Here is a 27986-nt window from a genome sequence, read left to right on the forward strand (position 1 = left end):
TCATCACCACTCCAGGCCTCCGTCCTCTTCCCGGCCCGCGGCCCCGGGCCCCGAATCGATACCCTCGGGCCCCTCTCCGCCTCCTCGCTGGTCTGGTTACAGCCCTCCGCCCGTGCCCCCTCCACCCCCATGCCCGTCTCCGACCCCTCCACCCCAGTCCCAGCCGCCCAAATCGCCGTCGCCCCACCCGCTCTCGCACCCCAACCCGTCGCACCCCCACGTGTCCTCGGCATGGCGCTCCCCCTCCCTGGACATCAACTCCAACCCCAAGCCCAGCTCGCTGCTGCTGCTGCCCAAGCAGATGTCCCTGTGCGAGCACCACCACCACCACCACCACCACCAGTATGGTGGTGCGCACGGCTCCCTGCCTCCCCGCACTTCGCCCACCACGGCTGGGCCTCTGATCCCGCGCTCGCCCACCTTCGGCGGCCCCCTGGTGCCCCGCTCGCCCACCGCTTGCAGCAGCCCCTTCTTCTCCCCCGAATGCCCCAGCCCTACCCCTCCTACCCCACCTACCCCTACTACCCACTCCTCCACCACCACCACCACCACCTCTCTCTCTCCTCCCCCTCCTCCTCCTCCCCAGACGCCTCCTCCTCCTCCCCCACCGCTTTATGCCAAGCCCCCGCTCGGCCGTCTCACCCCGCCCAACAGCAACAACGCCCCGCTCCTGCCCTCCTCTTCCTCCTCCTCCACCTCCTCCTCCTCCTCCTCTGTCGCTCAGGGTGGTCCTCCCCCTCCCTGGGCCGCCTGCGTCTGCGGCCGTGAGCGAGGACCCCGGCTGACTAGGTAAATGCACCACCACCCCCCTTGCCCTGGCCTGAGGCTGCCCTTGGACGTGCCCAATCCGAAAAAACAAAACAAAAAAAACCCATGCCATCATCGCAGAACACCATCAAAAACAGATGAAGGTAGAAACCCAACAACATATAGATGAAACAGGGATAGAGATAAAAGGAAAGGGTGCTTGAGAAGAAAGGAGGAGACAAACGAGATGCAAAATAGCTAGCTTAGACAGACTTCCTCTGTACTTTCCAGACCTCTCCAAAAACAGCTATTTCAACATGACTCATGACTATAATTTATCGACATCTTTGTCTTTTGTTCTTTTATTTATTTTATTTATTACATTTGCAAGTCATACTGTAGTCATTTTCCATTTCTGTGGAAGCCATGGTGTCCCTGCAAATGCATTCATCAGCTACGGTGGTCAGTTGTCTACTTATGGCAGCCTTGTGCTAGCCTGACAGGCCAATTACTTTGTAATTCACGAATGGTCTGATTGCGCTTCTCTGGGGAGGGTTTAGTCGTCCACCAGACGGCCGGCCAATAAGCAAACGCACTTGGGCGCATGAAAGCATACGTCATGAACGGCAACTGTCGGCGATTGGTCACCACTCATTTCAAACCAGAGCTGAGCTCACTCCTCCCACCCAAGCACTCCAGGGCATCGAGGATCCAGACCAAAAATGAATTACGAAGTATTTGATGTGGTTTGGTGAAACCAGGCTATTGTGTTGCAGACTGGGAGAAAAATGTCTCGGCGGGCGCTCCAGACTTTGCTCAATGTGGCTGCTGTTTTTTTTTTTTCACCTTACAGGACTGAATGATGGATTTTTCTTTTTTCCAGGGGATATGTTCTGTATTGTTTTTTTTGTTCCATGCCAAAATGGCTGCAGCTATGCCTATGGACATGACTTTGTCTTTACAAAATTGTCAGTGAAAGTGTTTGAGTGTGTTATTGTGCGTTTGAATGTTAGAGTGTATGTGTGTGTGTGTGCGCGCGTGCATGCGTGCGTGCGTGCGTGTGTGTATGCGTGGTCCTTTGCCTTAGCATGTGAATAGCATGTCGCCTAATTGCCTTTTCCTCATCAGTACGTTGAAGAACAAGGAACTCTCCCCAGTGATTGGCCAGAAAGCCTTGCAGACGCCGCCATCTAGTGGACACTCTCTCTGCTCGGAGCCAAGCCCACACACTCTACGTAAAGGTACTTAGTACAGTATACAAGATTTTATTCATGTGTGCATAGCCAAGTTATGTGCTTTTTTATGGTGTGCGAACATGAAATATGTGTGAAATGGGTGAAATAAGTTAAGATTTTATTTTTCAACTTATTAGTCATTGCTTACCTTTGCATGCCTTGGGTACCATACGAGCAGACACATTTTACACCACCGTTTCAGGAATGGTTAATACATTTTCCCTGGTTAGTGTAAAAATGTTTCCCTCCATTACTGTAAAGTAACTGTACCGCTCCTTATCTGTCGAATAATTAAATACATTTTGTATGTTGTACGTACGGTGCAACATTACCAGCAAAGACAGAATGTCTTTCTTTCTGTGTCTCTTAACACGATATGTCCTTGTCAGTTGCCTGTTCCAGTGCTATTTTGCATTTGCATTACATTACATTACACTTAGCTGACACTTGTTTGTCCTTTTTTTGGGCATCCCAGGTATAGAGTGAGATAGGGAGTGGAATGGTGGGATTTGAACCTGCAACCCTCTGATCTAAAGCCCATCCTCGTAACCACTAGGCCATGGCTGCCCACTTCCCAGTACTATTTTAACTTTCTGCACTGTACATCCTAACAAAACCCCTTCCTCCTCCTCCTCTTCCAGTGTCTAAAAAGCTGGCCCCCATCCCCCCCAAGAGCCCATTCCCCGCCTCGTCGGAACCGTCTCCGGGGCAACCGTCGCCCATCAGCCTGTCGCCGACGCCCCCCAGCACGCCCTCGCCCTACAGCTTCAGCTACCCGCAGGTAGGGCTGGTACGATATTGTATCGATTCGCAATAATCGTGATACGCAGAGTCGCGATACAGGATCGCGACGCAAGGAGACAATATCGTGATATCGTGTCATTTCAAAGTTTTGTCAGCCTTCAGTCCAGAAAACAACCACATGACATGATGTGATGGTGCTTCCAAGCTTCAAGTCATCATCATTATTATTTTCAAATGTTTTGCAAATTATTAGTAGTCTTTTGCAACCTAGTCTATGCATATACTAGCATATTTTTTTATTTATCTTTTTATTGTATGATGTTGGCAAATGTAAAAAAAGAAAATGAATGAAGTTATGATATGCAATAATATGTATCGCAATGCATTGTGATACTATTGCATCGTGGCCTAAGTACCGTGATGCGCATAGAATTATGAACCCTTTGCCAATGCCCACGCAAAAAGTAGCAAAGATATTTAATACTCCCCTTTAGGAGGCCTTTGGAGTCTAGTCCGATTGAGAATAAATCCCCTTTGCCCTGTACATGGCGGTAGTGCACATCTTGTGCAAGCCACCACCAAACATCACAAAAAGAGAAGAAGAAGGAAGGGACAACGCCCCCTTGTGAGACCAAAACACTAAATAAAAAGCAGCAAAGTCAAGTCCACCAGTGTGCAGTGATCCTTCTTGTTTACTGTGGATTACTGATGACTGCACTTCACCAGCACCTGGAACCTGGCTGTGCACAGGAGCTTCGGAACGTTCTCTAATCTATTCTCTTTGACCTGCAGGGCTACGCCACCATCGCCTCTCCTGCCCAGTGCCACGCCTACGCCCAGTCCCACTCCTCGCACTCCTCCTACGGGGGCCACTCCCAGGCCACCACGCCCCCCGCCACCTCCTCCACGTCCCTCTGCATGGGCATGGGCACGCTGCCCAAGTCGCACAGGCCCGCGCCCAAGCCCCGCCAGAGGCCCAGCCTGCCCCCGCCGCAGCCCCCCAGCACCCCGCCGGGGTCCAGCCCACAGCCCCTGGAGCACGGGGGCCTGCTGGAGGGCCTGTCGCCTGGAGAGAGCATGTCCACAGGTGAGGATGACTAGGAGAGGGTTGAGGTACCACTCTGAGTAGGAAAATTGAGTTTAGACTGAAATCTGTCTTCATAAACCCTCCTATATCTTCTGACGAATCCTTGTTGTGGTCCAAATGTGTTCCATTTTAGACATATTGCCTTGTCATGTCAAATTTGCAGTAACTACAATATCCAACCCAATACCAATACTTTGAAGACCTTTTTCTCAGTTTCAATGTTGGTGTAGTTACTGCACTTTGCCTTTGGAGGGCAGTGTTGTGATACCGCTCTCTGTAGTCCTATAAGGGGATGCAAACATGCAATGTATGTGTATGTTTGCCAAATGTTGTATTGTGTATTGTCGTCAGCATATCAAGTCAGTATAATAGCCCTTTTTTAGTTAGCAATGTATGTATATTCGGCACCGGATGGATGGATGGATGGATGGATGGATGGATGGATGGATGGATGGATGGATGGATGGATGGATGGATGGATGTGACGTAAATGGATGAATGAATGAATGAATGAATGATACGAGGTAGAAGGGATGATCCATCTATTAATTAATAGAGGGTTGAATTATAAATGCATGGATAGAATGATGGATGGATGGATGGATGGATGGATGGATGGATGGATGGATGGATGGATGGATGGATGGATGGATGGATGGATGGATGGATGAATGTGTAGTGTTTAAGTTAATGGAATGAATTATACCAAGAAGAAAGATTGAATACATGCATGATTGTATGATCTATGTACACATAGATTGGTGACTAGATGATCGAATTGTATGGATGGAATGGTACCTGGATGGATGGATGGATGGATGGATGGATGGATGGATGGATGGATGGATGGATGGATGGATGGATGGATGGATGGATGGATGGATGATGAATGATAGAAAGATAAGTGGTGCCGAATAGATGTCCATTGATGTCCCAGATGCAGTACCGTAAATTCAACAGTATGTGTCAAAACTGGGAGAGACGGGACATTGAAACGAGCCTCAATTCCCTGCCACTCGGTTGATACTTTATCGCTTTATCTTTCTCCCTCTCCCTCTCTTCTCTTTCTCTTTCTCTACATTTCTCAGTCTCTCTCTTTTTTAATATGCTTTGCCCTTCTCTGTCCCTACTTTCTTTCTCTCCCTTGTGCTCTCTTTCCCTATCTGCAGTCGGCACATTATAAATCCTAAAACGAGCTGTTTTTATCAATTTTGTATTTGGGTGTCTCTCAAAAAAAGGCAATTGAATTGAATTTAATTGGAATTCCATTTCACTTTCTACTTATATTCATTCTCAGTAACCTAACTGTGATGCAACAGTTTTTGACAATTTTTCCACTTTTTTTCCACAAAACTTCTCTGTCCTCCTTGTCGACTTGCATTGTATTTATTTGTCTGTATTACAGCGGTATGAGTCCTGTCACTGGTTGACTAAGAGGCAGTGAGTGAGTGACGTGGTAAGCAGGTTCCTCTACCGTACAATTACTGCACCCAAAAAAGCTTGACCCTCCCCAGCCACCGTCCTATCAAGCGTTCACGCTAACCCCACCCCCCCTGGCCTGGCTCACTGTGCCACATTAAATGTGCATATTTACCTGTTCGCCCAGCTCCACATACTGTATGTGTATATACACAGTAAATGTTGCGGTGTTAATTCAACACTTAAAGAGTTAATTTCAGTCCAAATGATGTCAAATCAACTCTCTAGGTGTTAAATGAGCACTGCAGAATTTACTGTGTATCTGTATAATATGAAGGGCTCAGATTCTAAATCAAAACATGGTGTCATTTTTCAAGCCAAATAGCCTACTTTTTGTAACTTTGCATTCACTGTAATATCCAAGTGCAATTGAGTTGTTTTGGTGAATCAGAGTATTTTATGTGTGGTTGTTAGAGATACAAAACAATTCAATGGATATTACATAGAATGCAGAGCAGCAAGACAATCTGATCTCTTCATATCTATATACTGTACGAGTTTAAATGTGTGTGTTCCGTAGGTACGAGACCTTTTGTGTGTGTGTGTGTGTGTGTGTGTGTGTGTGTGTGTGTGTGTGTGTGTGTGTGTGTGTGTGTGTGTGTGTGTGTGTGTGTGTGTGTGTGTGTGTGTGTGTGTGTGTGTGTGTGTGTGTGTGTGTGTGTGTGTGCGAGTGCGTGCATGCATGCGTGTGTGTTTGTGTGTGTGTGTGTGTGTGCGTGCATGTGTGCATGCATGCATGAGTGTGTGCGTGCGTGCATGTGTGTGTTCGTGTGTGTGGGTGTGTTTGTGTTTGTGTGTATGTGTGTGCGCGTGCGTGTGTGTGTGTTCGTGTGTGTGGATGTGTTTGTGTGTGTGTGTGTTTGCGTGTATGTGTGTGCACGTGCGTGCATGCGTCTGTGTGTGTGTGTGTGTGTGTGTGAGTGTTCAGTGTGCGTGTGCGTGTTGTGTGTGTGTGGGTGTCTGTGTGCGGGTGCGTGCGTGCATGCGTGTGTGTGTGTGTGTGTGTGTGTGTGTGTGTGTGTGTATGTGTGTGTGTGTGTGTGTGTGTGTGTGTGTGTGTGTGTGTGTGTGTGTGTGTGTGTGTGTGTGTGTGTGTGTGTGTGTGTGCGTGTTCAGTCCTCCACTAACCATTTTGTCCCACCAGTGCATGGAGGACTAAAAGGCTGAAGCAGTGCATGGCTTAGTGCAAAGAAAGTCCACGTGCAAGTGCAGAGGCAAAACATTACAAAATACAAAATACACCATTTCATTACATTACACTACACTTATAGCTGATGCTTTTATCTAAAGCGACTTAGGCTACAGATATTTACAGGATGTTGGTTACAGTCCCTGGAGCAATGTGGAGTTACTGTAGGTGCCTTGCTCAAGGGCACTTCAGCCTTGGAGGTGTAGGGAGAGGTAAGGGTGGGATTCGAACCTACAGCTCTCTGATCTTAAAGACCACCTTCATCAGGCCACATTAAGACAGATTAACACATAGGCATGTAGCCAGAATTTAATTAAGGCTTCTTAACTTTAGTAAGTAGTAGCTCAAAAGTGTTTTTTTTCATCTTTTCATGGCTGTTTGGATGTCCAGTTTTTATGAGCATCCTTGTTTTACTACACTTGGATAAATGGCCCAGTGAAGCCTTCCCTTCTCTTTTTTTGTCAGGACAACAATTACTTAATAATAATAATAATAATAATAATAATAATAATAATAATAATTGTATTTGTATAGCACTGTATCATACAAGGCATGTAACTCAAAGTGTTTAACAAATGGGAAAAAACATCATTGTTAGAGATGGTTTTAAAAGGAGAGGTATAGAGGAGAGGCAGAAATAGCAGGAAGGCAGAGGAAGAAGAGATAGATAGAGATTGTAGAGTCATTAGGTCAACGTAAGTTAGGACCAGGATTCTTAGATGCGTAAGGTCCATAGTGGCTGGGCCTAGCATAAGTCATAGATAGTCACACAGAGTGACACTCCTAGACAGGGAACATTCGACTGGTTGATATGTTTCAGACTCTGCTTGATAGTTGTGTAGTTTGAACCCAGCATTCGTGCCTCAGCGAAAACAACTCTTCATGAAGATTATCTTTACAACACAGACTAGGCTTTCAAACCACTCCACATGAAACAACATGGATTTCTGCTTCGCCTTTGCTCCCCAACGAGTCTCACCCATCCTTACGTTTCCTCACAGCCCCCCCTCACTCTCCCAGAGCCACGCAAACCTTGATCTATCTGTATCTGTTTTACCCTGTTCTCTGCCTGGGTCTGGGACCAGTGTGGCTTTGAATCTCCTCAGCTTCTGCACCTTCCCAGAGAGAACAGCTTCCTGTGTCTCCTGCCTGTGTCAAACACCCCCACCACCACCACCACCACCACTACCACCCCTGTAACCAAGGAATCCCTGTGATGATGTCACAATAACAGGGGCTCTCTAACAAAACACAGCATTTTAACCGAATCGATCACATTTTACAATTTGAGGTCTTTCTGAAGTCCTGTGTCACCCGTGATGTTGGTAGGCTATGCAGACCATAACGGTTTACTTGTGAACCTGTTTGATGTCTTATGTCAACCTTAATACCCATACTGATAGCATTAACCGTCACCGTAACCCTAACCCTGCCTTCCATGCTTGAAAATGTTACATTTTTTGGTGCTTAGGGTTAGGTCGTTTTCGGTTACAGTTTATAAATTGAGTGGCAAAGGACGTAACAAAGACTTTAGATACAATCTCCCATTCCACCGGCAAAATGCTGTGCTTTTAGGGGGTCCCTTCCATGACAACCATCAACTGTATTTCCCAGCTCCCATAAACACCACTAACATGCAGCAAGGGGAAGCACCTCAGCACATTTAGAAGATTTGGCTACACTTTACCTGTCGCCTGCGTCATATGTATGACATAAAAGTGTCATAATAGCGTCAAAACAGTGTCATGACACAGTCATGAACGAGTCATAAGCAATAGTGTTGCACCGGTAGGCCTCCATTTTTTGGCCCGATACCCGATAGCCGACTGTGAAATATTGGCCGATACCGATATCGATACCGATACCATACCGATACTACTCTGTTGGAAATATATACTGTGTATATATGAAGAGCTGCATAGGCTACTACTTGGATGTAACATCATTGCTATCATGGCTTTGTCAGGCTGCTCCCTACCTTTGTGAAACAGGTAAAAGACTAATACTGTACAAAGTGAACCAGTAGAAATTTGTGTACTTTTTAAATACCTCTGAAATAAAAATAACTAAGTTCAAGGCTGCGTTCAAGTGTCATACGTGCATCTGTAAATGGTATCGGGGCCCTATTTGTTGGTACTCGCCGATACCGATACCACCAATTTAGTGCAGTATCTGGGCCGATAATGGTGTCGGTGCAACACTAATAAACAATAAACCTTTTATGGTCATGACAAGTTGACATTGTTAGGCCTGTCTTTACCATAACCGAATTTCACTTAAAGGGGTATGCCACTATTTTGGGGCTTAATACAGTTAAAATCGTTGGCTGGGGTTTATAAAGGTGGTAAAATGTCTTATTTTTCATGTTAAGTGTTGTCTTGCTTTAAAACAAGTTAAAAGAGGGAATATGTCGCTAAGCTACACGGATCCATTGACTTTCACTAGCTTAGCGACATGCTCCCTCTTTTAACTTGTCTTAAAGCAAGACAACAGCTTAAATGAAAAATAAGACACTTTACCACCTTTATAAACCCTGGCCAACGATTTTAACTGTATTAAGCCTCAAAATAGTGGCATACCCCTTTAATTATATGAAATTTAAAAGATACATGCATGACTGCATTATGACAATGTTATGACACTGTTATGTCATACGTATGACGCCGGCGTCAAGTAGATTATGACCAGAGATTTCCTCGTGTTCTAGTTGTGTGTTCTTGGTGAAACTGACGCTGTAGTGATTCTCCTTGCTGCATGGCTACTTGGTTGTTCATAGTTGGTGATAAATGTGTAAAGTTGTAAGTCTTTGTGTTACTGTTTTTGTCAGCTGATGGCCAGTTGTCCTTGGTGCCCCTGTAGATGTTTACATACTACATGATACCACACACACAGACACACACACACAGACACACACACACACACACACACACACACACACACACACACACACACACACACACACACACACACACACACACACACACACACACACACACACACACACACACACGCATACAACAGTTTGTTCCCATGTTGCCCTGGTCATTTGAGAGGCCTACAGTGAATTTAGAGTAATAGCAATTCTGACTATTTAAATCACTAAAAAAAATGAAACTCATTTGAACTCATATGGCCAAGAGAATCCTAGGATTTGAGTTAATCTGTCTACCCTCTTCAATGACCAAAATTACCACGTCCTTGTGATGTCCTCAGTTTTATGTAATAGATTGATCCCAGATATCACAATGTTTATGTTGATAATGTATAAGTGTATACAGTATATGTGTATTAACGTATTTACCTGTCTTCTCTTCTCTACATCAATACTGCCTTTCTACCTCTCTCTCCCATCTCCTTTTCTTTCTGTTGTTTACTCCAATCAAACATCTATCATCTACTACTTCCATCTCCACCTTCGTTTTGCTGCATCAATCTCTCACTTCTTTTTGCCGACCGACCGACATCAGACTCTTTCTGCAACCTGGACATTCCTGCCATCAACGTGGAGCTGGACGGCATTCTGGACGTGGCCTATGGCGCCCTCACCAGGCAGTCTGTGGTCATGGCAGCTGTGGCACTGGAGGCCTCGGCCTCTACCAAGGCGGAGTCGGAGGAGGATTCCGAGAGCACGGCATTATGACATCACGACACCCTTACCCAATCCCAAAGCCCCACGGTCTAGAACTATCCCTTGTGAACCCAAGCACCAACACACCGCCTCCCTCCTTCACTCCCCAGAGACTACAATAATAATGAGCCCCGATGATGATCTTCGACACCTTTCCCTGTGCCAGACTGCACCATACACTGCATCTACGGAGGCCCATAGTGCCCAAAATAACTCCATATCAGGATTCCCTGAAGACTATCAAATGACATTATCCGTAAACAGTATAAAAGATAAGTATTGACAAGGAATACAAAAGTCCCACAGTAGAAAACAGCAGTTAAATGTTATCAAAGGACACCATTATGACTTTTTGAAATCATCTCAGTGTTTTTTATTTTAATATTGTTTTTTTTGTGTGTGTGTGACTAATTGTTTTGCCTTACCCATTTTGCCTTTTACTGAACCATATTCACAGAACAAATGTGGGAAGAGATTAAATCAAGGCACTAGGTATTATTAGCCAGTCAGTCACAGTGTGTTTGAAGATGCATTTTTTAAAATTCACATCATTGATCATTACATAACTTCTTGAGCACGGGAAAAAAATCAATCTTGCCTACTGTAAATTAATGTTCCATCAGGACATGCGTATTGTGCTGTTAAACCTGTCCCTGGTTACTCCCATGTGTCACTTGAGTTATAATCTGGGTTCTGCTCAGGAATTGGCCAATCGAATCGATTTCCTTCTCAGTTGTTGGCCAATGAGGAAGTGGGTAAGGTATTGTCAGGTTATGTATACATTATGTAAAGAATATCCACAAAATAAATAGCGTATGGTACAAATAGTCAAACACTCTGTTTGATATATTTAAATAGCAAAGTAGGAACAAATGAACTATTTTACGAGCTCAGTATCACATGTAAGAGTGAATGACACTGACAGAAAGGGGAGGCCGAGAATGTACTGTGAGAGAAAACAAGTTTTCCTGCTGTTGGACATTGGATGTCAAACAACATCATGTGTGTATGTATGTGTGTGTACTGTATACATGCATGTGTGTGCATGCATGTGTGCGTTGTATTGCTATATCTGTCGAACATACAGTACTCTTAGGTAGAATACCAAGGACCACACTCGTGACTGCAGGCCACTAGTGCTGTGTGCGTGTCCGTATGCGTGTGCGTGTGCGTGTGCGAGTGCGAGTGTGTGTGTGTGTGTGTGTGTGTGTGTGTGTGTGTGTGTGTGTGTGTGTGTGTGTGTGTGTGTGTGTGTGTGTGTGTGTGTGTGTGTGTGTGTGTGTGTGTACAGTGGATGATACAACTTGTAATTCGAGAGAAGGAGAGGTTCAACTTTGCTTGGAAGTGAACCAGGTATGAACAAATAAGGGCCATGGTGTAGAGCAGAGATGAATAGATGACCGTTCCCAAAGAAATTCTGTACCCTGCACTCATAATAATACATATTGTATGGTTAGACAGCATTATCAGGGTCACATTGGGTATTTCATTACGTTCCAAGAACCACAAATGCTGTACATCTTGGTCCACAAAATCAGACAATGTGGTGTCACTGTATTTTTTTTCCCAATTTATTGGTTGTGACAGGAATTCATCATGCAATTTTGACAAATCAAACGGTAGTCAATGCAGGACAGGCCATCAAGTAGGCTTGTGTGACATTATCTGACTCATTCATTCCAAGTGAAATTCCATGTCTGACCTGTCATGGGGTGATGGTTACGACGAAAGTTTGGCCAGAAATATCCCACAGGCTCATTATTACAAATCCTGTTATTTTGACTACTATGTACAGTATGGCGCCTTTCGCGGCTACACAGGTGTAGGGAAGCGTTGAAAGTAGTCTAGAAAGACTATTGTGTCTGACTGTATTCAGGGCCCCCAATAGACTCTAGAATTGCCACAGTGTGTACTGGCGAGTACTGGTAAAACTGAGTACTGTGATAGGCTACTGGTCCAACATCACAGCGCGTTCAGGCCAACTGTGAACCGTGTGGTGCCCGTTCCCGCACCTAATCGCGAACCGGCCGTCGTGTTCACGCCACAGATTTTAGCGCTCGCGAACCGGAGAGCTGGTTCGCAATGCGAACTCCAAAAAACTAGGTTTTTCCTCAGGCGAACCGTGACGACAGCGGGGCCGTCAGCAGGTCCATCCGGGTAACACAGTCACGTGCGGAAAAAGTTCAGACCCCGGTATGAACACGGGCGGTTCGCAGATGAGCACTTTAGTGCCGAACGTAACTGGTGCGGGCACCAGCACCGGCTCCGTTCTGGTCGGCCCGAAAGCCCTATAAGACATTTTTTTTTTTAGGCTCAATGGACCCGCAGCCCAATTGGTTCCACCCAAAACCTTCCCCCAAAATCATGCCTAAACCTAAGTCAGTAAACAACAACAATATCCGGATAATAGCTCTAAACCACAATGGAATGATCTATAATAACCACGCTCTTCCCATAATAGTAGAGATGGACTTACCAAAACCTCCCCCTAACCATAATCGCAAAGGAATTATGCCTAAACGTGCCTAAGTCAGTTAGCTCCAACAAGATACTGACCTCTGTGGGAGTATCTGACCTAAAAACTAATTTAAAAAGTTTCAAACACAAGCAGGTAATTGGAGTGCTTCTGGGTCTTCACCTTTTTTCCTTGGTGCTCATCAGTGTAGGGGCTCTCAAACTTGGTTCAGGAAAACAGATGCTGAGGCACTCAAGGTTATAATTTACAAGGTTGATACAACCCTGAAGAAGGCCATAAGGGCCGAAACGCGTAGGCATTGTAGCCAAATAAAAAAGTTTAAAAAAAAAATTGTAACCTTGAGTGCCTCAGCATCTGTCTTCCTGAACCTAATTTTAAACGTTTTTGTGATATGGGACCATTGGGCTGTGGGACCACTGGGCTGTGGGAACATCTCTGACCCCCTGAGCCTGAAGGGGGGGGCAAACATGAACGAAGTAGGACATGGAACCCGCTGGCTCACCTATGTGACCATGTTGCCAACTATATAGTAGATTATTGTCAATTACATTCAATACTGAATTCTATCTACAACATTTTCCATATTTTTCAAAACATTTATGATTACTCCCCCATATCCAGAAAATAATGATCGAGAAAGAGCTGCGTCTTCGATTATTATGCTCACTGATGTGGCTCATATGTCATTCACGACATCAGTCTCACTGTACATAAATATGAAATATGAAGATGATACCATGTACATAGAAACTGTATGTGTATATAAAACAAGTGAAGGGGGGAAAGACATATTATTTATAAAGAGAAAAAAACGATGTATATTATATGGGTCTATATATTGATATGGTGGTGTGTGTTTCTACTGCCTCACTTAGGCTACCGTCCTGAGCACAATGTTTTCAGTGTCACTGATCATCATATGTAAGCATGGAGAGCTTTTGCACCTTTTGTCCACAGCTAGGCCCTACCATGCAATGATCCCTCAATGACTATTGAGATAAAACAAAATAATATTTATAGGAAAAGTTTTATGGCACAACTTGGTGGGCTGCATCACAATTGCGCGAGTGTGCGCGTGATTTCTGCACAAGCGTTTGTGTTTCAGTGTGTGTGTGTGTGTGTGCGTGAGCATGTGTGTGTGCGCGCGTGTGCGTATGTGAGAGAGAATGCATTAAGGCTGTTTCACATCTTAACTGAAAACTTAATACATTGAGTAGCACCCAGTGAGAAACCTTAGCTTGTCACAAACTACTTCTTACTGTCTCCCAGCAGAATAGCAGAGTTAAAATGAAAAGAAACAGTGGGAAATCATATTCTTGCCTAGCAAGCTAGCAGCTAACAACCGAGGAAGCATCACCATCAAACTAGCACAGGGTACAACAGCCCTCTGCTAGCTTAGCTAAAATGACGTACCAGACAGCCCAGGAGAGAAGTGGATTTGAATATGATGGAAGAGCACGCAATGAACTTCTAGAAGTTGTGAATATATTTTTTTCCCCCACAATAGCCCAATAATTAAAAAAACAAATTAAAAAATGTAGAGTTAATATGATGGCTGACAATGTCATCCACAACAGTCAGTAGGCCCTACAGTGGCATCTAAATGGGCTGAACCTGGCTATTCTGTTAGCCATTAGCAATAAGAGAACAGGGGTGTGGCTAGCCAGTTAGCAACTTTGGTGGTTGCCAGTGGGTAATGAAACTGCACTGAAACTAGCAAAGTAGCTTGCGTACATGTACGGTTGTAAACAACTCTGGTTTCGAGACATGCACCCCAGGTTTGATGTGAATAAACAGACGATGTAGGGAGTCTGGTTTTGATCAATGTTGAACGTTGTTGTATGTCATGTGTAACAATTGTTGAAATTTCCATTCTTTATGTAATTTGATACATTTTACTATTTGCCGAGCTATGACTTGTAAGTCCCTCTGGTGGTAAAGCCAAGTCTTGTCTTGATGCATCTTACTTTCAAGAGGCTGTAAATGAAATTGGGAGATAAATTGGGAATTTGGGGAAATATGGATTTCTTAGGATGTTCTTTCATCATATTTGTATATTCTTGGGACATTGTGGAGTCCGTGTTCAGACCATTTTTGTCTGTCCAGAAACCATGTAATGGCCGATGACACCAATACTGTTATGTCAATGACCTACTGTAAACTATGGGCTACTGTGTCTTCAAATCTGGCTAACCTCTCCTTAAGTTATGAAGCATTTGATGTTGTTTGTTTTAAGATCACAGGAGTAGTCAGAAAAGTCACAAGATGGATTTCTGAAAAACAAAAACAAAACATGTAGGCAGATTTTGAAATAAGATTAAAGGGACACTGTGTGAGATTTTTAGTTGTTTATTTCCAGAATTCATGCTACCCATTCACTAATGTTACCTTTTTCACGAATACTTACCACCACCATGAAATTCTAAGTATTCATTATGACTGGAAAAATTGCCCTTTTCATACATGAAAAGGGGGACCTTCTCCATGGTGTGTAATTTTGAATTTCCAGAAATAGCCATTTTTAGCTGCAAAAATGACTGTACATGGGCCATACTAGAAAATATTTGTTAATTACTTAATAAACGTTCATGTATAGATCAAATTTGGCAATAGGCAGCCCAGTTTCAATGAGCAGCATAGTTGCAGTACCTTTTTTGACCATTTCCTGCACAGTGTCCCTTTAACAGGAGGTGACTCTCGTTCGTATTTCATTATCTCTCTGGTTTGCGTTGACTCAAAACTGCTCAAATCTTTAAAATAACTTATAAATTCTTATAAGAAAAATATAAATATATGTTCGAAGCCAATGAAGCAGTCCACAGTGTGAGTCTGGTGTCAGTCTCTAGTACTCTCTACATGGATTCTTGGGATCTCGTCTTATTTTATGTGTCAGTGCTTTGTACTGTACTGTACATATGTTGGCCACTAGGGGTCCCTCAAACCATGTCCAAGAACAACATTTTTGTAATTGAAGCATGCCCTTTGGAAAGATGATGAACAAATGAATATAAATATTCATATAAATATAAATATATGACTGTGATGGAATGTAGCTGTCTATGGCGTGGTGCAATTTCATTTGATTGATGGGAAATCTGTTTGTCTGTCGCTGCGATGACTTAAGAATGAAAGTAAATATTGATGGATAATATTTTGTCTGATTTTTGGATGCTGGTAACTCACTGTGACATAGTCATCCCCATACCTATGCCCACATGGCAACTTTTGCTTTGCCCTTCATATTGCATTTATAAATACACAGCACCATGGTGCGTCACTTAAAAGTTGTCATTAAATGAGCTCTCTTTTGTCTCTCAACTTTCCAATGTTTATTAGTTTGGTCGCTGTACAAATGTAACTCCAATTGTTTTCCCTCATAGCTGGGACATTGTTATGTTCTTTGCGAAGCCTTCATCCATTTGAAAGCATGTTTTGGCTTCTCATCCGCTAATGACTTACACTATTTGCAATTCATTACAGTGCAGTTAACAGGTCAACACTGTAGGTTACAATATATATAAAACACACAAGCCATCTGAGGTATGGACATATCTGTACAGTCAAACAGTGGTGCATGCGGTTGTTTCTTTTTTTTTCACACGAGCAGAAAACAAGGCTTCAGACATATCACAAAAGGAGATAACTCCATAATTTGGTTCTGTTGTTATGTCTCATCTTTGTTATCTTCATGGAATCAGTGAATGGGGCCAAAATGAAAGCTAAGCTGTTTATATGTTTTATCTCATTCTTGTTTGTTTGTTTGTTTGTTGTTTTCTACAGAATGGCTTTTGTCTGGCACACTATGTGGGAGGAGTGTTTCTCCTTTGGTCCTCTCCTCCAAACATCTACCCTCTCTGTGTGCTGTGCTTAAAGGCAGTCTCCATCAGACTGTGGTAAACTATTAAAAACTGCATTTGTAATGAATCCGATTCAAGGAGCTTCTCTTGTTTGTGATGAGTGTTTATGTTCTCCACAGCTGCAGCATAATGCCATGGAAATATGTTTTGTAATACATTTGGACATACAGTTTTGCAGCAATCTAAGGGTTGGTTAATGAACAACGCTGGTATGAAAACAATCTCAATTTATGTACCAAAAAACACTGTACTGGGAATCTAGATTCAGCACCTACTGTACCTGGCCGATAAATGTTAAAGCCTCTACTTGTTCTCCTTTAAGACACACTAGAGCAGTGTTTCTCAACTGGTCAAAATGATCCTAACACCTTCTATGTAACACGAACACCTTACAAGGGTTAAGTTGCGTCGGCTAATTTTGTTTGTGTTCCAGATACGCACCCCTGGCCTCCATCCAATAATGGCCTGGACCAAGATGTACTTGAGTGAAATAAAGGCCCCTGCCGATATTGGAGGATTTGCATATAGAGATACTTAAAATCACTGTTGTAAATCTTGTGATTTGTATAGGCTTATCATTAGACACAAATACGTTCCAGTGAAATCCAAGGGGAATTGAGATTTGTATTTCCACATTTTGGAGAGATCTCCTCTCCATATGTATCATGGTGTCAAATGAAGGCTCTCTCTGTTATGTGTGCAGTGGCACGTGCATGCTTGGTCTAAATGTCGCAGGCAGTAGATATGATATTTAAAAAAAAAAAAAAACACTCAAAAGGGTGTCGCTGTGGCAGCTCTGCCCGTGGCTGATTCTATTATTATTGCTGCTGTTGGTGTTCCTGGAAGATCCTGCCTTCTCTATATCAGCACCAGTCGAAATCAGCTGCTGCAAGCATCTATGTCCATTTGGGACTAGAGGTGCTTAACTCGAGTCTTTGGGGCGTCCGGGTTGATTGGATCATTCCGAGGAGGGTATCCGGATTAGACGGATCACTTGAGTCACTTATTTTTAAAAAATAAATTAAAAAGAATAACATATTTTTAAAAACGTTTCTGCCATTAAGTGGCTATGCATCTCGCCTTTTTTGTCCCATTTATCAATTCACTTTTTCACATGCGACCACGACTCGAAGACACCTTTGGCAGCATTAAAACGGCATGCTCCTGATTTTGCAATAGCCTAACTAATGTATGTTTGTATTTAAGAAGACTACAACTCAAATGTTTGAGAGCAGAAGTTGAGCAGGGACAGACAAGAGGCGAGTAGCAGATGACCACTCGCTTCTGCTGCCGAGTTGCCTTGCGACTCGCACACTCATGGCAAAAGCGAAACTTAAGCGTGATCCGATCCATAGGGGATTCGCTGCTACCACATCTCAGTCAGTAGTCGTCTCTCATCGAGTTGCCGACGCCGCAGCTGTTGTGAGTGACCTGTCGACTCGGGAGAGGAGAATGACAGCAGTGGCTTTAAAGCCTGTTACAATGTAACACAGTTATAGTAGTAGAGTCACGTCTGTAGGCTATAGTTTCCCCAAGACTACAGACTGAGATGTAAAAGCGTTGGCAGAGCACTGTTAACATTTAGAAATGTGGTACACCTCAACAGAGTCGGATACGCAAACTCCTATCTGGGAGTCGGGATCCGTGACTCGATTGGCCACAAGAGTCATGACGGATCAAACGGGCTCAATGACAAGGCGGGACTTGGTTCCATTTCACTCAGTGACTGTTAGTGACTGAACAACATGCTAGAGAGATTAGAGAATGGCTATTGTAGTCAACTAAAGACGGATTCATAATTTCTCGCGCTGTAACTGCCATTTTGTTGACATATTAATGAAATGCCGTCTGACCCGCCTTTGGTGGATCAATGCATGCCAGCCATCCGATTCAAGGAGCTTCTCTTGCGTGTGATGAGTGTTTATGTTCTCCACAGCTGCAGCATAATGCCATGGAAATATGTTTTGTAATACAGTTGGACATACAGTTTTGTAGCAATCTAAGGGTTGGTTAATGAACAACACTGGTATGAAAACACCTTTGGTGGATCAATGCATGCCAGCCATCCGGTCTGTCCGGATGAGGTCTTGATCCGGCTCTGCAGACGGATCATCATCAGGAAGAAACCTCAGGCAGAGACCAGCGGCCACCAAGGGGAGCCCCCTGCCAGGGCTGGTTGCGAGTAGTAAGGGCGCTGCGGCAGCTGGGACACTATGACGCCTGGGCAGCTAGGAGTTGGCAAGGATGAAGAGGTGGATCTTCAGCTGCTTCTTGAAGGAGTCGACGGAGGTGGCTGATCGGATCTCGATGGGGAGGGCGTTCCATCTCTTGGGCGCATAGCAGGCAAACGCGGCGTCGCCGATCTTCTTTTGCGGGGGGTTGGGGGTCCTTAGCAGCTTGGCATCAGTGGACCTGAGAGCTCGAGCAGGGGCATAAAAAGAGAGCATGTCTGAGATATAACTAGGGGCAAGTCCATTTAATGCTTTAAATACTGTGAGCAGAATCTTAAAGTCGATTCTGTATGAGACAGGTAACCAGTGCAGGTCTGCTAAGACAGGAGAGATGTGCTCTCTCATTCTGGTTCTTGTTAGGATTCTTGCCGCAGAATTTTGAATGAGTTGCAATTTGTCAATTAATTTTTTGGGAGACCAGAGAAGAGAGCATTGCAGTAGTCTATCCTACTGGTGACAAAGGCATGAATAAGTTTCTCAGCGTCTTGTCGGGGGCCAAGCCGCGCACTTTGTTGACATTTCTAAGATGGAAAAAAGCAGATTTTGTTATCTTGTTGATGTGAGGCTCAAAGCTCAAATCCGAGTCTATGACCACACCTAGGCTAGTAACCTTATCTTTAATGTGCATGCTTAGGTCACCTAGGCTTGAGTGGAGTTTTGCACGTTTTTTCTTAGGCCCAATGAGCAACACTTCAGTTTTATCCTCATTTAATTTTAGGAAGTTACTGTTCATCCAATCTGTGATGGCAGACATGCATTTAGTCAAGGCATGAATAGCAGTGGTTTGGCTAGGCTCGACAGAGATATATAGTTGAGTGTCATCGGCATAGCTATGAAAATCAACATTGTGCTCTCTGATGATGGAGCCCAGGGGCAACATATAGAGAGAGAAGAGGAGAGGGCCCAAGCAACTACCCTGAGCAACTCCAAAAGGCACATCATACTTGTTGGAGACGTATTCTCCGATGTTGACAAAAAACTGCCTTCCTGTAATATATGTTTTGAACCACTCTAAGACGTGACCGGACAATCCTACCCAAGATTCAAGGCGGTCAATTAGTATGTTGTGGTCTATCGTGTCAAAGCCGGCACTGAGGTCGAGGAGGATAAGTGCTGAAACTTTGTTAGCGGCAGTGCTGAGCCTACGATACATTTGTATGATACATTTGTAACATACCTTAACAATGGCTTAGTGTGTCTGAACGTACTCTGCAGCCTCCGTGTTCTGTTTGTATCAAAAGAGGAATGTACTTACTGTAGGTCTCCCGATAAGGGCACACAAGCTAATGGTCTTGCTAGTATATATTCTATATTTCTACATCTCCCCCTGTTTAACCCATGAAGCGGGTTAATTAATGCTAGCAAAGCACAGCCAATGAGCAGGGCACCATGAACCGTGACCCCCCATGGGTGGCCGGCCCCCCTCCGGATCACAATGCCAGCCAGCTCGGAGGCAAAAATACCATAGGCAAGGGTCACCCAGATAACAATCCATCGCACCCACAAACCTATATCAGTTTGGAAGACTATGTGTACGTAATTAACCAGTCCATATCGATCATCAGTGTGTCTGTGTATGCAGAGAGATAGACAGACAGAGATGGAGAGACAATAGGCCAGAGAGTGAGAGAGAGATAGGTAGAAAGAGAGAGAGTGAAATTGTAATCTAAATGAAAAATAAAAACACAGCAAAGCAGCCATGAGCCTGTCCCTACACATTCTACAACCTACAAATTTTGCTCGATTGGTCACACGTCATTGGTTACATTCATGGTTACAAATCGCCAAACAAAAATTAAATATGCTTCTTTTTCTTTTTCAGTCAGTCCATACAAAAAGTCTTTGCGCAGGTATGTGTATGTGTGTGTCATCCAGATTCTGGTTTGCACTGGTGGACTTGGTGTCAATGTAGCATTTTCTTCTCTGGGCCAGATCCCAGTCCATCGCATGCCTGCTGAGAGAAATGTGTGTGTGTGTGTGTGTGTGTGTGTGTGTGTGTGTGTGTGTGTGTGTGTGTGTGTGTGTGTGTGTGTGTGTGTGTGTGTGTGTGTGTGTGTGTGTGTGTGTGTGTGTGTGTGTGTGTGTGTCTGTGTCTGTGTCTGTGTCTGTGTGTGTCTGTATGTGTGTGTTAGGGCCATGGGAGTGTGTGCCAAGGGCTCTGTGCGTGTGTGTGTGTGCGTGTGTGTCTGTGTGCGGGGCCATTGGGAGTGTGTGTGTGTGTGTGTGTGTGTGTGTGTGTGTGTGTCTTCCAACTCCTGGTTTGCGTAGGTGATCTTTGTGTCAATGTAGCATTTAATCTATTATTGCCTGTTGAGAAACATAAGTCAGAACACACAACACAGTACATTCTTGTCCATTTAACTATGTGCATTTTCCATCAGCAGCAGGTGTGGTCATAATTCAAAAGGATAGCAAGTATGATTATCTCGTTAGTAACATGTTCGTTGTTCAACTGCCTGTGCACTCCTGATTTGAAGGACAAAAGACATGCAATTATTTGGTTATTAATAACATGATAACTAGTGAAGATCATTCAAAGGAACACTTCCCTTCTTGGTCTAATGCGACATTAGACCACACTCAACATTTCAGACTCTAAAATACTCCACTGTGGCCAAAAGAGCCACCACCTGTCCACTCTGTACGTTATTAGTTTGGTGTGTGTGTATGCTAACCACAGGTGTGTGCCAGGGCTTTATTATCTGTCTCACACACACAGACACAGAGTTCACCGACCTGCTTCCAAATAGTGGACCCTCCTGGTAAGGAAGGTTCACAGAATCAGTGGATTTGAATAATAATAATAATAATAATAATAATAATAATAATAATAATAATGAGCATGCAATTTGTTCAGACAAATTAAAGCCACTGTTTGATCATACCCCATCGGTGACACTCTTGCCTTGAGACCTATCAGCCTGCCTCTAAGCCATGGCACACAGCTGCTCCTGATCAAGATAAAAGAAACCCCTGATTACACCAAATTCAGGGATAGACTAGCGGCATACATTAAAAATGATACCAGTGTAACTGTATAGAATGATGAAAGATGTTCATGGAACTCATGGAACTTCATGGAACAACTGATTGCACTATAGTCAAGTCAAGTCAAGTCAGTTTTTATTCGTTTTTTTCCCATATAGACGGTGGGCTAGATTTCGTAGCTCCTTTAGAAAACGAGTTTCGTTCTCACTCTCGAGTGGCAACTTGATTTTTCTAATATGACCTCCTGACAATATGTAAAGCAATATTCTGGCTGTTGCCACGCTGAAAAGTTGCACGTTGATCTTAAAAAATAAAAAAGACTGGGGGTGACGTCACATAATGCACAGTCAATGGGAAGTCTCCGCCCCTCAAAGTTGAAAAGGGAATATTTATCCGCATATCGGCCTTTTTTCATAGGCAGATAATTCACCTAATCATTGAAACAACGTAGGCATTTCATTCCTGACCATTTTCCTGTTACTGGAAAAAATAACACCACGTGCATTTCTTTACTGACTCGTAGTTTTTTGGAGAATTGATCTACCCCCTTCACCTCATTGCTCTATTGCTTTGAGGGAACAGACCTGTCCTCTTTTTGACATTTATCTCTCGTTGCCCAATGATGGTCAGACAGTCGAACACTAACAGCGAAAAAGAGCACTTCTGAAAGTTTGAGAAAAATATTTTTTTTGCATGTACACAACAAGTGAGCCCACTTACCCCCCAACTTGTAACTTTTTGCCATGAAATCTGACGGTTCCGGGTAGCATGCATGCGCTAGCTGTATTCTGCCTCGTTGACTTTGCATTGACGTGACGTCACTCGGTCGGCTAGTTTTTGTTGTCATTTTTATAAATCAATGTGCAAGTTTTGAGGATGGCAACAGCCAAAATATTGATTAATGGGTTGTCAGGGGGTTATATGAGCAAAAATAAAGTTGCCACTCGTTAACACCAACGAACTGACAAGATATGAGACTGGGCCCACCACCTAATATGCACAGTTTTGCTTTTTTTGCTATTTCAAGGCCATCAAACACATTTTTCAAACAAAATTCATCATATAACCAGATGTTAATCAAAACAAATGAATTAAGCAAAATAAACAAGTAATTGAATGACAATATAAATGATGGCATCACACAGAACACATTGAAATGTGTTCTAACTGTCAGATCACGTCCAATTCGATTCTACTTACAGCTCCTGTTGGTCACCAAATCGCAACATTATATGAATACATTATTGTGACCTCTCCATGTTATTACTAGGTCTTTGCATTCTGAAAGAAAATGATTAAGATTCAAGTACAAACATCAATGAACAAACAAAATTAACTCGGAACCAAACTCTTCCCAAACCACAACAGAGAAATTAATAGTTAAATGAGCCAAACGAGGCAATGGAAGTTATCTTGGAGGTATGTTATGAACAGTGTCAATATTAATGTAACCATCTCACCTAAAACAATGGTATGCTAAAGTTTTGATTCACTCAAGTAATACAAGTTTAGTCAAAGACCCACAGAGCGGACACAGAAAACCAGAGAGATATAAGAAAAAGATATAGACTACTCACCAGATACCTACTGAAAACCATCTCGTGAAAATACCACCTAACTTAATATCAATATTTCAGTACTTATTCAGAGAGATCTTTGAATCTCACAGTAAAACAAGGGCAAAAGAAAAAGAGATAAGGGAAAAATCATGACAAGAGCCTGGAAAGGGTTTTGTTGTTGTTGTTAGTTTGGTTAGGTTTCGCTTGCGTACTCCAGAGCAATGACACAACATGCACAAAAACACCAGCTGGGACACAACCTCACTCATGTTCAAATCAGGGCTTTATCAAGTCACCACTCCTCTCATTCTCCCACTCCCACACAGAGACCACTTTGGGAATGGACATTACTCCCCAGGACACTGGCACATACATTCACAAGTCTTTTACATCGGGTCCAAAGATACCTAGAGAAAATATGAGGGTATTATAAGGGACAGAGAAGTTTTCTGTATTTTACCGTATTCTGCGGCACTGAAGATATGCCCAAACAGAATGAATGTTTGTCCAATCAGTATCTGGATTGAAATGGTTCCACCTAGAACAACATGCACACATACACATACTCACATCTGGCCAGCATTCACACATCTTACAAACAGTTTTCCCACATTAACCTAACACAAAGACAGATGAAATAGTCCAAAAATTGTTAAGAGACATAAAGTTGTCTTGGTTAATATTTAAGCTCATTGCCTGTTCATTGATCAATCAGAATAGACATAATTTAAATTTTGTTTCGCCTATGGTAGGCCTACTCATCCAGTTTTGATCCACACCATATCCTTTCACACACCTCTCCCCCTGTTCACATACTTTTTTTCTGCTTCTCATCCTTATGTGGTACAAACTCATCCAGTTTTGATCCACGACACATCTTTTCACATACTTTTCCCACTGTTCACATACTTTTCCATACTTCCACTTCTGACACCACTTCCATACTTCCATAGATAAAACGCACACTGCACTTGTCACTTGATGTCACTTGATATCAGCCTTTTAACACCTCGACGCACAAGCTCCACCTTAATCAATGCACACATTCTGTTACTATCAATAAATTAGTCACACCAATTTCACTATAATTTAAAATTGTACGTACTTCACACAAACTTCACACAAAACAAACTGCTTCTTATTAGTGCTACTGCTTATACACATATTAGTACTATTATATTACTACAATATTATTGTATAATTAATTATATTATATCATTATATCATTACATTATATTATATTAGAATATCATCAATACTGGTCCGTGAAAACTTATCCGAAGGGAAAATTATCATCATACATATTTCAGTTCGCAAGTACATCCATTCTCACAATCAGTCATTCATACAGAACACATAGTCAGCCATATCAATGGACACACAATAATCACAGTCCCACTCATTCCTGCTCTCCCACCTTACTGTCCCACCGCAGCCTGCCCTCCACACAGTTTTGGTCAGCCGCCAACCCTTCTTGGTAGCCACTGACAGCAGGCCCATTCCATGTACCACCTTAGCCTACTTGTCCCACCGCAGTCATTACCTGCCACACCAATACTTAACCAAAAGCCAAACCCACCTGGTAGCTACTGATACTAGGCCTATTCTATATACCACCTTAGCCTACTTGTCCAAACGTAGTCATTACCTGCCACACCAATACTTAACCAAAAGCCAAACCCACCTGGTAGCTACTGATACTAGGCCTATTCTATATACCACCTTAGCCTACTTGTCCCACCGCAGTCATTACCTGCCACACCAATACTTAACCAAAAGCCAAACCCACCTGGTAGCTACTGACACTAGGCCTGTTCTATATACCACCTTAGCCTATATTCCTATAGTGTGTAATGGCCATTTTCCAAAACGCCAAGTGAGGCAGGTGGCAAATTGTTCCGACGCACAATCCAAGGTTTCAAGCACGCACAGAGAGTTGAATTAAAAGAGATGTTGATGCTTTTATTCAAACGGTCCGGTTGACTTGTCTAATCAAAACACTGTTCAAAGTAACCAAGGCATACAGTGATTTGTCTAAAGCAGTGATTTTCAACATGTGGGCCGGGGTATTCCAAGTGGGCCTTGAAACTATTTTCTAAAAATGAAAATAATATTTGTGACTGTATTGCTGTTTACTACATTTCAGTTTTATTTTGTATTGGGTCAGAGGTGGGCCCCGAACATTTGTGAAAATTTCAAGTGGGCCCCAAGTTGAAAAAGGTTGGGAACCCCTGGTCTAAAGTATTTTGTGGTCCAACACTGTTCCTCCTTACCATCCTACCTGTCGAACACACATTGATTGGCCTAATTAAAGTGCCAGCGGCACGTCAAAGGGGGTGTGTTCCGTCACATGACAGATAGTAAGGTAATTAGGAACTTCTGTACAAGATCAAAAGAAATAAGGCAGGCATGCCATTTCTTAACCTAAACTTAACACTTTGTTAGCCAAAATCAGCATTTCAAAACAATAACAATCATAAGCATCATTTCACCTTCCACTAAGTAAACAAAAACCTAAAATGGCTCCAAATGCGTGAAACGTGCTGCGACCCACCATATCACTTCAAAGTCACTGTCCAAATTTGAGATCATTTGGTGCAGTGCTGCGACAGCTGTGTGTGGTACAAACAGAGGTTTCTTGAATTATTAAATAGATTATTATTATTGCGGCTGCTGTTGGTGTTCCTGGAAGGTCCTGTGTTCTCTATATCAGGTAGCACCAGTCAAAATCAGCTGCTGCAAACATCTATGTCCATTATCCATTTGGGACAACAGACTTTGAACAAGGGAGGGGACTGCATAATCATCTCTCTCAGCATAGTCTCCTACCTTGAGACCCAATGAAGTACAACTAGTTGTCACAATCAGATCAGTTTATGACTTTGGATAATATGGGCTATGACTATTATTCAAATTAATCATCATTTATGATTATGGATACTGAGCAATGACTCAGCTCATTCAAATGTACTACCATTTATGATTAGACATTACCCAGGCAAAGGGTACAGCAATGTTGACTGTATTTAACCCATGTTATGCAAGTGTGCGTGTGAGTGTAACACCCAGAGGCCAGTATTGGGAGAAGCGGGGTCCATTTGGTGCCCTGGTGGGGTGCAATTTTGCTGTTTTTTCACATTTACCTCAGTTATTTAGTAGCGGGGTCTGTTCCTGGAGAAAAAGGGCATTACCATTACGGACCTGACAAAACAATGACATTTTGTATGATGCTTCCTTAGAATATATAACCCTTACGAAAATCAACAATGGTAAATCAAGGTTTTTTGTTGTTTTTTTTCAGCATAGTTCGGCACGTTTTTTGATATGTATATCTGTCAAGTCCTGAGTGTAATATGGAGTGATAGGGGCTTTTATGATTCAGAAATTATCAATGAAACATGTGCAATACACCATGTATCCTATTGACAAGGACAGGTCTGGACAGGTTTTGTCAGAGAATGAGCTATGTATGTATGTATGTAAACTTCTTGTAAACTGCTGGTTTCAGTGTACAGAGAGAGAGAGAGAGAGAGAGAGAGAGAGAGAGAGAGAGAGAGAGAGAGAGAGAGAGAGAGAGAGAGAGAGAGAGAGAGAGAGAGAGAGAGAGAGATGCTGATATCAACAACAGCTGAAACATATCTGAAGTCTTGTCTTGTGGGGGGTTAAATTGCACTGCACTGTTTATACATCCAACAAAACAGAGATTGTTGCAGCTTAGTCAAATTTGTGTTTATGCATCATGGTCAAATTTTGTACACATTCCCACTCGTCAGTTCCAATGTATTAGCAACAAAGAGAACCTAAGGTAGACATTCTAATATGTTCAAGCTTCACTTATTTTATTTATTGTAGCCTACATGTATTTAATCAGTTTGTTAGTTTTTTTCTACTGTGTGTGTGTGCGTGTGCGTGTGCGTGTGCATGTGCGCGTGTGTCTGTGTGTGGTTGTGTGGTTGTGTTTGTGAGTGAATGTGTCAGAGAAAGTGTGTGCATGTATGTTTTTACTACATTGTGTGAAATTACATTTTGTCAGTTTCACTGCACATTGGAGCTGGTCGAACACAATTTCAAACATCTGTACTAACCCTGTTACATAGATTTTTGACAATAGAGTACACTTGACTTGATTTGACTTTACTTCAATTATTTGATGGATGACTTTTTAAACAGCCCAAACTTTGAGGATTTTTTTGTGAACAGCACCTGGTTGATGCAGTGCTGTCAAGTTAAGTGACACTTATATCAGAAGAATCATATCGTTTTTTTCTTGTGTTGCTAATGCATTAAATATTAATATTGCATATTTTGAAAAGTTATCTGGATTCAGTTACAAAACAATATGATTGTAGCTTAATGCTAAGCAATTTGCAATCAACATGAGTCAGTGGGGGTGGAGGAGGGGCACTGCAGTGGATTTGGCTGCAGTGCGGAGCACCAATGAATATGTAACAGGTCACCAATAAAATGACTTCCTTCATTTTGAAACTGGTTGGAAATCTATAAAAGATGCACCATCTCAGTCCAATGCTTCAATTTGTGCTGCTTAGCCACAGACCTTTAGAATTAGCTGAAGTTTACCGCGTAAGATTTCCATTTTTATATAGGCTACAGTGGAACACTGCCTGAGTAAGTTTCACTACACATTCATTTTCCTTCAAGTTAGTAGTTCGAAGTGAACATAAATATGCATTTTTAGCCTTACTTTCCATGGAATCTGACTGGAGTTTTGTGTATAAATACTGTTTTTACACTGTGTAAAAAGACTG

General features: G+C 42.9%; 1 protein-coding gene across 1 annotated transcript in view; it reads left to right on the plus strand.

Annotated features, from left to right (window-relative positions):
• LOC134466792 (rho GTPase-activating protein 44-like) overlaps positions 1-10609 on the plus strand; it is a 136593-nt gene extending 125984 nt beyond the window's left edge. The window contains exons 17-20 of the mRNA XM_063220668.1: positions 1876-1988; positions 2624-2763; positions 3519-3813; positions 9949-10609. Coding sequence (XP_063076738.1) covers positions 1876-1988; positions 2624-2763; positions 3519-3813; positions 9949-10121 — 721 coding nt within the window. The 3' untranslated portion in view covers positions 10122-10609. The remainder of the gene's footprint in view (positions 1-1875; positions 1989-2623; positions 2764-3518; positions 3814-9948) is intronic.
• Positions 10610-27986: the final 17377 nt, after the last annotated feature.

This window comes from Engraulis encrasicolus, chromosome 17 (assembly GCF_034702125.1).
Source record: "Engraulis encrasicolus isolate BLACKSEA-1 chromosome 17, IST_EnEncr_1.0, whole genome shotgun sequence".
Classification (NCBI taxonomy): domain Eukaryota; kingdom Metazoa; phylum Chordata; class Actinopteri; order Clupeiformes; family Engraulidae; genus Engraulis; species Engraulis encrasicolus.